The 13,432-nt window shown below is 44.0% G+C and overlaps 1 protein-coding gene across 1 annotated transcript; it reads right to left on the minus strand.

Moving 5' to 3' along the window:
- Positions 1–1,070: 1,070 nt before the first annotated feature.
- Positions 1,071–3,057, minus strand: LOC119654121 (glucose dehydrogenase [FAD, quinone]-like). Its single transcript, XM_038059284.1, has 3 exons — positions 2,892–3,057; positions 2,661–2,794; positions 1,071–2,600 (listed from the first exon to the last, which is right to left on the minus strand). The coding sequence occupies exons 1-3, from the start codon at positions 3,055–3,057 to the stop codon at positions 1,071–1,073; spliced, it is 1,830 nt and encodes a 609-aa protein (XP_037915212.1).
- Between the last annotated feature and the right edge of the window lie 10,375 nt (positions 3,058–13,432).

The raw sequence follows: 13,432 nt of genomic DNA on the forward strand, positions 1-13,432 counted from the left end.
TTCTCTTTGAATGCCGACGATCGCTGGAAGTGAATGCATTGATGATCTATAAGTGCTCAGATAAGCGACCACAAGATAGTGGCCTCTTTTGAGGTCACTTTCGGCAGCCTTTTGGTCCCGCACATTCAGACGACAATTATTCAATCTAATGCAGTGATCTGCCCGGATTTGAGTGATTTAAATATTTCGGGTCAAGGCTATCAACCAATGGAGAACTGTCTTATGAAATTGCTTCATACATTAACGCAACCTGGATGAAGTGACGTTCCACAACTTATGATTCTTTGTGATCGACGTATCAACGAACGTTTCAAATCTAAAATTTACCGCAATGTCGTTCGCCCTGTCGCCCTCTATGGTTCTGAATGTTGGCCGACTATAAAAAGTAATGAACGGCGTCTTTCGGTAATGGAGACGAAGATGTTGCGTCGGAATAGTGGCGTGGCACGTTTTAATCATATCCGAAATCCGCGATCGTTATGGGGTTGCATCGGTCGTCGAAAAATTGCGAGAGAGGCGTCTTCGATGATATGGTCACACAATTCGTACTAACGAGAATTCACTTTCCAAGATTGGCCTGAACATCGAAGACGATGGTTAACGACCAAAAGGCAGGCCGAAACAACGGTGGCTTGATAAGCTGGATGGGGATTTAAAAGCCTCAAAATTGCACCCAGATCAGGCATTCGATAGAGCCAAATGGCGAAACCTATTACGTCGAGCCGACCCCGCTTGTGAACGGGACAAAGGCTGAAGGAAAAGAAGAAGATATCAGCTGTATATTTTCGGTAGGCCGATGGATGAATTCCAACCATAGTTCAATAGTCAGCTGTTGCTCGGGTACAATGTGCAATCCGCTAGACCTAAAGCAATATGTAGATACATACCTGTATATTGGCTTCAGCCCTCACATCGAAGGAAAAAACACTACGGCTTCTTATATATCTTTTCATTCAGATAAAATTATATTTTATTAGGCATATGGACCAAATAATATTAGACAATTTTGTAGTTGAATTTAAAGAAAGGTTTGGATAAAAAGGAATTCACGCTCGATGGTTTCTATCAAGTCAAATGATCCAATCTTCCTTGACGAATTCAGTACCTTTTTCTCCTATTACAGTTACAGTTGCCTGTGTGTTGGCACTGACGATTTTCGGCATAATGCTAGCATCGATTACCCGTAGTCTTCCCACCCCTTTAACTCGAAGTCTAGAATCGACGACGGTTCCTTTATTTTGAATCGGCCCCATTTTGGCAGTACCAATTGGATGATAGATAATGTTGTTGGTATGCCTTATGTAACAATCCCAATATTCATCTGTGTCGAAAACAAAATCATCGCATTTGGGGTGGTTTATCCGGTAAAGCTCCATGCCATACTTCCTGAAGATTGGCGCCCGCTGAAGCTTTATTCCTAGTTTGATAGCTTGACGGAGAAGCCTGACATCATCATACTCAGACAAATAATTTGGAAATATTTCCGGTTGTTCAAGATAATCTGTGCTTTTCAACCTTATATGTCCCCTTGACTTGGGGTTTATTAGAACGAACATCATTCCCAGAATTTCGGATTTTTCCACATCCTTCACAAACTGTTGCAATGAGCCGAGCACTACAAGTTGGGATGGGTTCGTATGTTTTGGAAACCATAAGTGGTGGATTTGTATTGAAGGGTATAATCCTGACTCATTGCGGACATCCACGAAACCAGTTGCATCTAGCACGTTAACGCCGGCTAGTGGTCCTGATCGATGGATGAGGTAATTGTATAATGTATCCGTAGATGGTTTTGTATGTGTATCGATTTTGAAAAGAACTGTAACGGAGACATGATCTTGGAGGTTTTCGCCGACTGGTAGATCACTTATCACGGGGATACCATAAGATTCTAGATGTGTTCGGCTACCTATTCCAGATAACATGAGCAGCTTTGGGGTCTCTATTGTGCCAGCACTCAAAATAATTTCTTTAGAGTTTTCCGCTGTCAACTGATGGCGAACGTTATTTTTATCGGTATAGATAAAATCCACTGATTGAGCGTTTCTATCTTTATCGAAATTGATTTTGGTGGCAATTGCATTCTTGACTACTACAAGGTTTGGCTTCATATTTTGGAGAAAAGCTTTGGCAGGTGTGTTTCGTGTTCCATTTATTACCAAAGCATTCAACAACCCATATCCTAAATAATGTCCATCACGAAAGTCGTCAACAGATTCATATCCACCTTCTTTGGCCCCTTCAATGATCAGCTTCTTTATATTTGGATACCCTCCGTTAAATCGACCTACAACCAACGGACCTCTGGTTCCATGCACATGATATGGATTAGGAGCTTTGTAATCTTCCAACTTACGTAAGTGCTCGAAAATATCATCCCACCCCCATGTTGGGTTCCCCATGCTTTCCCAAATTTCAAAATCTCGCCTATTTCCTAAAATGAATTCCATGGCGTTATTAGCTGAGCAACCACCCAACATTTTTCCTCGAGGCCATGGACAAAAGCTTTTTGGAAAATCCAGGCATGACATGTAGTTAGGTGTCGTTGTATAGTTCCAGTCAACTCTAGTTCCTTGAAGCGCATACGCCATACCTGGAATCTTGAAAGAAAAAGGAAAATTTCGAAATGAGGATGAAAATTACATTTTTGGGTACTATACTTCTGATTCGACAGGAGGGTCACCACCTGCTTCAATCAATAGAACTCGATAGTTTGGATTATCACTTAGTCGTCCTGCAACTACTGAGCCGGCTGTTCCAGCTCCGATTATGATAAAATCAAATATTTCGCTTCCTGTGAGGGATAGAAAATTGTGACAAAATGTAAATTTGGGAGGGGTTTATTAATTTTTTGTGAAAATGTGATAACGGGAAGGTATTCTGATTATTACCTTTGTTAACATAATGAGGACCATAATCTTCAGGCCAGTTTTGACAACCGGTGAGCCCGCATTGAGCAGCTAACAATGTTTGTAATAAAGTATTTAAGGCAATATTTGCTGGACCAAGGCTGTGTGCAGCGCATTGGGGGTCAAGTGATCCAACTGAAAGGTTCATCTTTCCTGTAAATAAATGTGAAATGGAAAAAGGAATAAGTGAACCTGTGGATTTTTCAATTCTACACTGAATGGTTGAGGTGCGGCAGAACTATTCACTTTACTAGAAAAGCAACTGATCGAACTAGCAACCACAGCAATGAGTCCTGGAAATTCGATTAGATCATTACCATCTTATTGTAGAAGGTCAACACAAATAGGGGCGTAAATTATAGGTTTTCAGATTGTGAATCTCAAAGTCATGCTATTTGGGTTTCCTACAGGAATTGAATATGATGTTTTTTTATCTGCACAGAAACTATGAGGGACTTCATAGTATCCATTGGGTTTGTTGAATCCTGAGGTCAAAGTCCCCAAAGTCCCCTTTAACGGTCGACCTGCCCCACCTCTCCTACCTATACCAATATCCGTAGAATCTCCATTCTGGTCATGCTATAATTCCGTTTAGGGTTTGAGGAGTCCTGAGTCGATATTAAACTAAATCGTTGTCTTTCTTTTGACCGTGTCCTCTAATCTTGGAAGGTCAGTAGTTGCTCGGCGTCCGTATATATTCTGCTCCTCCATTGTGCTCTCGGTCGTCCTCGTAGCTTCACTCCGCCAAAATGTCGTCCCTTCACAACCATTTCAGGCATGGAATCGTCGCTCATTCGTTGGACATGCCTTGCCCACTGAAGGCGTTATAGTTTAGCGGATTTCGAGACTTCTAGCTCATCGTACAGTTCATATAAATCATGGTTGTACCGGGGCCGCCATCCATAATGGTCGCGAACTGCTCCGAAAATTCGCCGAAGCACTTTCCTTTCGAATGTGTTTAGCAAATTTTTGGAGGTTTGGTTTCATGATGGTTTTGTATACGCTGAGCTTTATGTTTCTGTGCACATGCTTCGATTTCATTATTGGAAGGACCGAGAGGAAAGTCTTATTCCCTAGCTGTATCCGTGGCTTGACCTCGTCAGTCTCATTGACGTCCTTTGACAGGCTGCTATCCAGATATATAAAGCTGTCTACCAATTCGATGTTGAGGTCACCTACGAGCGGGCCTCCTGCTTCTTAATTGCATCGTTATTTCCGTTTTGTTCTTGTTTATGCGTAGTCCAACTTTTTTCACTGTACTGTCAAGGGTATGTTCTTCTGCGTCGGTTAGTTTTCGATGACGTAATGTTGATGTCATCTATGTACGCTAATAATTGCGTCCCGTTAGTGTTGGTATCCATTGCTTGGATAGTGTACTCGAGTGCTAGGTTGAAGAGCGTCGGCGCCAGTCCGTCGTCCTGCTTCAAACCAGTACGTGTTTGAGAAAGATCAGTCAACCTGATCTGGATCCTGACCTGTGAGGTGGAGTTGGTCATAGTCATCTTCGTCAGTCGTACTAGTTTGTTGTACAGTACTCCACCATCTATTCTGTCGTATGCCTGCTTGAAGTCGACAAAGATTTGATATATGTCGACGTTATATTTCCAACAGTTTTGCAGGATTAGTTTAACGGTAGCAAGCTGGTCGCCTCGGCAGTCGCCAATGAGTTGTTCGGCGAATAGACTTGCTTAATTCTCCGGAATTTTCCTCGGTATTTTATAGCACGAATAGACTAGTGAAATGCCTCTGTTGTTTTCACAACGCAATCTATCTCCTCTCTTGTGGATGGGACAGATGATGCTCCTGTGCCAGCCGTCTATGATCTCCTCGTCCTCCCAGGTTCGCAGTAGTAATTGGTGTATCGCATTTAGTAGACACGTTGCACTGGATTTTAGCAGCTCGGCTGGGGTCTCGTCCGCCCCTGCACGGCGAAATCAACTTCTTCTGCTGATGGAAGATGTGTAGATGGGCCAGTATCACCAATACCGCTATTGAATTAGGCTACTTGCATGAGGACACACGTGTCGGAATCAGAAGCTCATAAAAATAGGACGCCCAGTGTTTGTTGATGCTGTCGGCATCGATAATGATGTTTCCATCTTTGTCCTTGCAGAGGCTAGTCCTGGATTGGTAACCATTATTAATTGTATTCACTAGTCTATATACTTGTCTGGTGTTTCTATTGGTTAGGTTTTCATTAATGTTCAGCAACTGCTCGTTAAAATGTGTCCGTTTCTTACGTCTAATTATTCGTAGCTCGTCATACTTTTCTTTTTGACTCTGGTAGAAGGTGATATAGATATATTGTCTGCAGTCATCGTCAAACCGGTCAATTCGCGTTCGCCGGAATTCTTTCCCACGGCCTTCTTTCGGACTTCTTTGATGGTGCCTTTAAGTTCTCCACAGAGCCCGTGTACATCTATGTTGCCGATGTAGTGTAGCATAGGTGATAGTTTTGCTCCAGGGCAGCTGTATATGCCTGCGCCGTAGCATCGCTCAGGAGTTTATTAGCCGCGAAGATTTTGGTAGAGTTGATTCTTGATTGGTCCACTGAAGAGATACTGCACCGATATGTTGCCTTCACCAGATGATGGTCTGAATCGTAGTTTGTTTCTCGATAGGATCGTACATCTAATACACTGGACGCCCATCTTTTACCAAGGATGTGGACAACTTGGGTGACGGTCTGTTTGTGGATGCGCCGGTGTGAAAAGCATGTGGACTAAGCACTCTAATTTTTTTAAAAAAAGGAGAATGACGATTTATCGTTTTTTCCAGGGCAGAGGCAACCCATGAGGCACTGCCTCAGTTCTATCCTAGTAGAGTCCTTAGATGTTCAAAGTGATTTGTTAACTTTGCAATATAACTTATTTGACATATTACTTTCATTTACTATCCGTATGCCTGGTATTTTTCAACTTAACTAGATACGGAAGACAAGATTTATTGAATGTAATGACAGGTGTACTAACTTGAGGACTCTTCATCCCCTTCTGCTTATTTGACTCTCATAGAAATGAATAGCCAAAATATCTTTGAGCCTTGTTATGCTGAGTCTCACTATTATCTGAGAAAAATTAAATAATTCGAAGAAGTTATGATTCGTCGCTGATCTTCCCTTCCTCAATCGCGGCACACGGGCACGCAAGTTTTCTGGTCTATGTCGTTATGAAACTCTCAGACTCGCTAAATTATATTGGCGGCACATTAGGGGCTAAAGTCTTCCGAACTTTGAACCTTTGGCTAATACAGAAAGTGGTGTGTTTGCGTCTTTAGTAAAACCGCATTTAAGTACTGTTGGATTTGCAGAGCAGGCTTTTCGCGACTTTTCTGATTTTTCAAATAGCTGTGCCTTCAAAACAGGTTCAGCTTGGATGATGCTCCAGCCTTTTCAGCCTTTCCGGGACCCTGGTCGGGTAGTGTGCATTGAACCGGTGTTAGTGGACCGCGTTGCCTCCAGCGAGTGCTTATCCGTACTTGAGTTCTGGGATCAACTAAGCGTGGGTCAGGCTTCTGGGAACTGTGGTAGGGGCTATGCCCCAAGGGTATACCCGCTCCTGACTATTGCAGCCGACTCCCTTACCCCCCATTGTCCCTGAAATTTCCATGGACAATAAACCTAATTATACAAAAAAATCGACGAAATAGCAGGGATAGAGAAAGAGTTGACTGCATTTAGGTCCAGCGAGAGCTGAAATAGTCGATGTGAGGACGGGACGTCTACATAAAGACGAAGTCTTACCAAGTGGCACGATTGACGGTGCGCGGAAAACCACTCCAATACCCAGTAGTGTCCCTATTCCGGAAAAAAAGCCCAGTCAGAATCGCTAGTTCTGAGCAGGTGGATTCGGACACGAACCGAGTAGAAATGCATTCGACCGTCCTAGCTAGAATCGAAGAGGAAAGGCTCGTCAAGAAAGGCGCGGCAGTGGTGAAGCGGTCGGCAACGTTCTTCCAGAGGAACATCAGCAAAGGCGTCAAAAACGGGCTGATGGAACTGAAGGAAACTACTGAACCGCGTCTCCTTCTACAGCGAACGTGGAGAGCAGCGGAAGGTGTTTGGAAATCAAAAACAGCCGCATTTTTCGCTGAGAACACTGCTAGCGCCGAACGAATCGCAGGTAGATCACTGGGGAAAAGAGGAAAGAGCAAGATGTGCCTGAAGGAGGTTTTATCGAAGTAGTTTCCAGGGTTTAAAAACAGAAGGCGAGTTCGCTACACCAACAGAAGCCCGTATGCCCAAGGACAAGGAGGCTACAAACCAAAAGCCAATAACAGAAAAGACAAAGAAACGAAGAAGGAGTAGACCGTCGGCTCTGCTCATTTAGTCGACGGAAGGAAAGACATTTGCGGAAGTCTTTAGTGAAATCGGCTACAGGATGAAACTCGAAGACAACGAAGTAGAGGTATCTTCCATACGGAAAACGAAGGGTGGCGGAGTCGTCGAACTGGGTCCGAAGACGACTTGCAAGAGTACGTTCTGCGAAGCAGTCAAAGGGTTACTGGGGAAGAAGGTTTTTGTTTCTAGTCTAGAGCGTATGTTCTCTCAAGAAATTCAAGATATTAACCACCTCACAGAAAAGGTCGAAGTGGAGGTGTGAGTGTCCAGAGGTAACCACTGCCCCAATATATATCACCTCTGTAAATGCTCGAGGGCAAAGACTCGCTGTGGTGGAAGTTCCCGAGCAATATGCGAGGAAACTCCTTAGCATTGGGAAAATCTAAATTGGATGGGTAGTATGCAGGGTACGAATGCGGGTAGTCCCCAGCAAGGGCTACAGGTGCCTTGACTATAGACACACGTCAGCAACTTATAAGCAACCAGACTGGAGGACATTATGCCGGTGATGCGGCAAGGTAGGTCACCAAGCGAAGATCGAAGAGCGTTCTTTCCAGGGATCGTTGGGCGTCTGATGAGAGCGTCACAAACACTATGGGTTTGGGACGGTGTCCAATCTTCAGGGTGGAACTTGAAAGGGCTAGGCGCGAATAGCATGATTTGCATTTTATAAATTAACATGCATCGGAGTGCACCCCTTCAGCAGCTGCTACCACAGTTCGCTGTGGAGGTAAAGGTAAATGATTTAGTGCTAATCAGTGAGAAGCACCGCAACTGGCACCCGACTTTATGGCATCCCGCTTTGTCAGGTGCCGCTGCCATTTGGGTTTGGGACGACGTTCGATTTCGTGTTCTTGCCCAAGCTCGAGGAAATGGGTTTGTCTGGATTCGGTGTTAAGGCATAACGTTTTCTAGCGCTTATCTCCTGCCGAATGAAACGATTTTAGACTTTCGTCGGCTTGATGCTTCTCGGAGGACGCTGTTTCGGGCATGGAGGAGCGAATTCCTGTAGGCGATGATTTTAATGTTAGGGTTCTGGGAATGACGGCAAGAAACGGACTCGTAGTTTTAAACACCGGATCCACGCCAACGGTTTAGCGCGCAGGCTGCGAAGGAAGCATGCCAGACATCACTTTTTCCTCGGAATCTCTGCTACTCTCGGTGGATGGGTGACGTATCCTAGATCGCGCTCGAAGTGCTTGACGCTACTTGCCGGTGTCCACCAACCCGAAGTTCCCTCTAAGTATGGAATATCGCGAGGGTGAACATCGGAAATTTCGTCAAAGCTCTTAGAACAAGTTACGAGCTGTCCGTTCCTACTTTTTAGTGTAAGCCAAAGGTACACCTCTAGATCTCCTATGGGAGAGCGGATAACCGCTTGCGAGCTATTCGCCCATGTAGCAGTTTCGAGGCCTATAGTCTTCTAACACAACACCAGCGGACGACCGTGATATTGGGTCACACCACACACTATTATGCATCCTTTATAATTTGGCCCTGGCAAACATGATCCGCACTCCCAATGTAAATGTGAGAGACAGAATCCTCCTCACCTCTACCTAACTATTGACTTATGCTGACGATTTCGACTTTATAAGAAAAACAGCCCGTGGTGAAAGATGTGAAGATAGTACTCGCTAACTTCAATGTGAAGTTTGGAAAGGAATTAGCCCGCTGAACTGAACTTCAGGATCATGAGCAAACACTCTGCAGGACAAGGACACTTGCGACACCTGTATAGTAACGAGAGATATCGTTAGCTCACAGTCATCAATAAGAGTAAAATCTAACTCAGTAGATGGCTGTGGGTGGGTTAATTAGCCAAATGGGGGAGGGGGAATTCCGAAGAAAGTTCATATGGAAAGGTCTATGGTGAAAGACGGTCAGGTCTACTCTTCTTTTGGTGGAGCGATGTATGAACGTCTAGATGGGGTGCCGGTTGCTGCAAAGTTGATGATAGGATGAAGGCGTATGCCAGGACCCGAATAATTTCTGAGCCGGTTGTAATGGGATTTGGCTTTGAAGGGTAAGTTAAATAAACCACATCGTCAAACTTGTATGGTCTTATTTTCGCTAATTCCTGCAATAAGCATTGGTAATATTCATAATTATATAGAGTCAGTTGTGAGGATAAAAAAATAAAGATGGGAAGTTAAAAAGTGATCAAATTTATTTACCTCAACGTCTAAGCACTTGGTAATGTAGCTATCATAGATACTTTCGAGACTAACCACTATAAACTTGTATTCACGACAAGAGCATTTATCTTATGCACTGACATTAAAAGTGGATTCTCTTCTCTATTATATTTATACTGAGCTAAATCACTGTCTTATCTTAGAACCTATTCCACTCAAAAAATTTCGCAATAACCTTCCTTAAGTCTGGTAATATAATAATACAATTAGGGGCAATTTTGACTGTGAGACTTTCATCACGGGGGCTACATTGTTGCAGAATATTCGTTTTATGGGTGTTGTTACGAAAAACATGTTTCTACCCGATAAGGTAAGGGTGGAAACAGTTGTTTTGTTTTACACAAAACTCCAGGAAAGAAGTTTCCTTTTTGTTGGTTTTTTAGGTGAGTATTAATGGTTTTTCGGGAATCAGTTATCGACGAGAGTTAGTTCTTTCAATTTAAGTTCTTTAAACAAAGTAGTTGAAATAATAACGGAATATGTGGCGTTTCGTAGAAGACGGTAATCATCAGTAGACAAAAAGGACGAAAATTTCGAAGTATGATAACTGCGGCAAATTTCGTTATAATTTTAGACCTATCGGCAAATTCTGCCCAGTAGTATAGTTATTATCACGAGTCCTACACCTCAAGAATTCTACTGACCACGATCCCAGTATACATGTTCCATTTAACTTATGTTCTTCAAAGGTGCTCACCTTTGAAAGCGACAAGTTTACTTGACAAGACTCTAAGGTAAGAAACTTGAAAGATACCTACGCAATCTGTCACAAAGTAAACAGGACTTTTTCAATAGGGATATTTATGGTGCTGCCATCTTTCTTGATGTGGCTACAGGCGTTCGAAAGGCACTTTCGTACGCGACCTCCCAGTCCTTGTGAATTATACTCTTTGGGGGGAAGCATCACCCTTGTTACTATTGGCGTTTGCCTGATTTCTTTTGTTTACAATGTGTTCTATCAATGCAGATGACCCTGAATTCGTGGATTATGTGGAACTTGTTTTGATGATGATGAAAATGAACCCTCTGATGAACATTCGTCAAGTAATAAAGAGGATATAGGATAGTGAAGCTTCAGACGAAATTGAAGGGGAGTCTTTTGATGATGAGGATGAAAGGGAATATCATCATCATCGACGGCGCAACAACCGGTATCCGGTCTAGGACTGCCTTAATAAGGAACTCCAGAGATCCCTGTTTTGCGCCGAAGTTCACCAAATCGATATCCATAAAAGCTGTCTGGCGTCCTGACCTACACCATCGCTCCACCTCAGGCAGGTGTGCCTCGTCTTCTTTTTCTACCATAGATATTGCCCTTATAAACTTTCCGGGTGGGATCATCCTCATCCTTACGGATTAAGTGACCCGCCCACTGTAACCTATTCAGCCGGATTTTATCCACAACCGGACGGTCATGGTATCGCTCATAGATTTCGTCATTATGTAGGCTACGGAATCGTCCATCCTCATGTAGGGGGCCGAAAATTCTTCGGAGGATTCTTCTCTTGAACGCGGCCAAGAGTTCGCAATTCTTCTTGCTAAGAACTCAAGCCTCCGAGGAATACATGGCAAGATCATAGTCTTGTACAGTAAGAGCTTTGACCCTATGGTGAGACGTTTCGAGCGGAAGAGTTTTTGTAAGCTGAAATAGGTTCTGTTGGCTGATAACAACCGTACATGGATTTCATCATCGTAGCTGTTATCGGCTGTGATTTTTTACCTTAAATAGGAGAAATTATCAATGGTCTCAAAGTTGTAGTCTCCTATCTTCATTCTTCCCGTTTGACCAGTGCGGTTTGATGTTGTTGATTGGTTGGTTTTCGGTGTTGACATTGCCACCATATACTTTGTCTTGCCTTCATTGATGTGCAGCCCAAGATCTCGCGCCAATCGTCGCCTGCTCGATCTAGATGAAGGCAGTTTGTACGTCTCGGGTGGTTCTTCCCATGATGTCGATATCGTCAGTATAGGCCAGTAGTTGGGTGGACTTAAAGAGGATCGTACTTCTTGCATTTACATCAGCATCACGGATCACTTTCTGGAGGGCCAGGTTAAAGAGGACGCATGATAGAGTATCACCTTGTCATAGACTGTTGTTGATGTCGAATGGTCTTAAGAGTGATCCTGTTGCTTTTATCTGGCCTCGCACATTGGTCAGGGTCAGCCTAGTCAGTCTTATCAATTTCGTCGGGATACCGAATTGTCTCATGGCCGTGTAGAGTTTTACCCTGGTTATGCTGTCCTAGGCGGCTTTAAAGTCGGTGAATAGATCGTCATATCCATCATATCCAGGGTATATTTTCCCTGCCTCAGCCCCCACGACCGAAGTGCGAAGTTGTAGAAGAAAATTGATAAACTTAGGAAATTGGAGGATCCATTGATTGGTGCGACTGGTGGCGAACGTGCTGCAAATTGCTCCGCGTTAATGTTTTCCTCATGTTTCTATGTGGGACCGCCACATGGAAAGTGGACATCCTTGTTACTTAGAAGGCCGAAGTGCAGTGGGTGGGTGATACTTTAAGAAAAAGTTACTTTTGGGAAAAATCGGAATATTTTTGAAGGACTTTTAATTTTGAGAACTTTATTCGCGAAATTCATTACCAGGAACTTGGAAAAGAAAAAGGGGTGCAGAATGATATAAAGGATGAGTTTAACGAACTGTGCAGAAGTAATTGCCAAATATAGATACCCGACTAAAATAACGGTATAATTGATGTAGAGAGGAAGCATCTCAGCAGATTACATGATTCGTGATTCTTCTTCTAGCCTCTGATATTGCGCCAACTTTCACCATATGACCTTAGGTTGATCCACCTGTCGACTTCACAATACCCGCGTATCGTCGACGATCACCTACTTTGTCATGGTAAGTAGTAAGGAGGCTCTCCGGGAAACTAGAGGTGGTACCTGAAGCTAGGCGGTAATCGACACCCTAAGGCAAGGTGTGACTACTGCGCCGAGAATTGAATGGTCACTGGAGTTAAGACGCGGCCTTGAACGGTGAACTCTGGGTACCAGGCGACCTCCAGTTTTGACTCATTATTCTTTTACACTACTCTACTCTCTTAGAGAAAAGAGGTTCTTCCGAGTTTGACTTATTTTCCCCTGTAAAACATCTTTTCGATGGAGAACCTGAGTCTAGACTCTGATTCTTCACTTATTCAAGTGGGAAGCAACCCTATTGGGACCCAGTCCTTAACGGCCGAGCCGAAGCTGTCCCGTTTTGTCAGCCTCGCCTCCGAGCAAGCGGCCTTCGGGCAAATCGCCTCCGGGCAAAACACAACCTCCAGATTGTGCCAATATTGGAGGCTTCTCGTACCAAAGAAGTCGCTCCGAAAGGTAACTCTCGATTATCTAAGCTAAGTAACCAGGAACACCCAGTTTAGCCAGGGTGCCCATAATCCAACTCCAGTTGCCTGAGTTAATAGCATTCCAGACATACAGCGTTATTACCGCGCAGCACTTACCAGCGGCCGATGATGTTCTGGCTTCCCTCTCGCCTTTAAGTAAAGCCTCCTCGCTCGTAAATACGATGCTCTCAGCAGCGCGATTTCTTGATTCTGCCAGTAGTTTGGTTTCCTACTGTGATGGATAAGGTAGGTTGAATTGACGATTGAGCCTAGTTCTCTGCCTCGAAAGGTGGGCACGCACCCAACGTTGGCTAGTACGATGTCCAGTTCCGCGAAGGTTTCAAGTAAGATTTGGCCCCTGGTGTTTGTCGCTCGACTTCCTCAGTTTAAAGCCCACGCGTTGAAATCGCCGGCAATGATTTTGGAGCTGTGGTCTCTAGCGTCTAACACCAAGCATCTCCTCATATTGCGCTAATGTTGCACTATGTGGAGAACAGCAGCTGTAGATATGAACGCGGTTGACATTCGCCCGCAGAAAGCCGGCTCCCGGGAATGCAGTTCACATGGCCATATCTCCGCGTTTCCCGATGAGTCAAACAGCAACTACATATAAAGTCAGTGATGTGAAGTTATCAT

The sequence above is a fragment of the Hermetia illucens genome, chromosome 4, assembly GCF_905115235.1.
Source record: "Hermetia illucens chromosome 4, iHerIll2.2.curated.20191125, whole genome shotgun sequence".
NCBI lineage: Eukaryota > Metazoa > Arthropoda > Insecta > Diptera > Stratiomyidae > Hermetia > Hermetia illucens.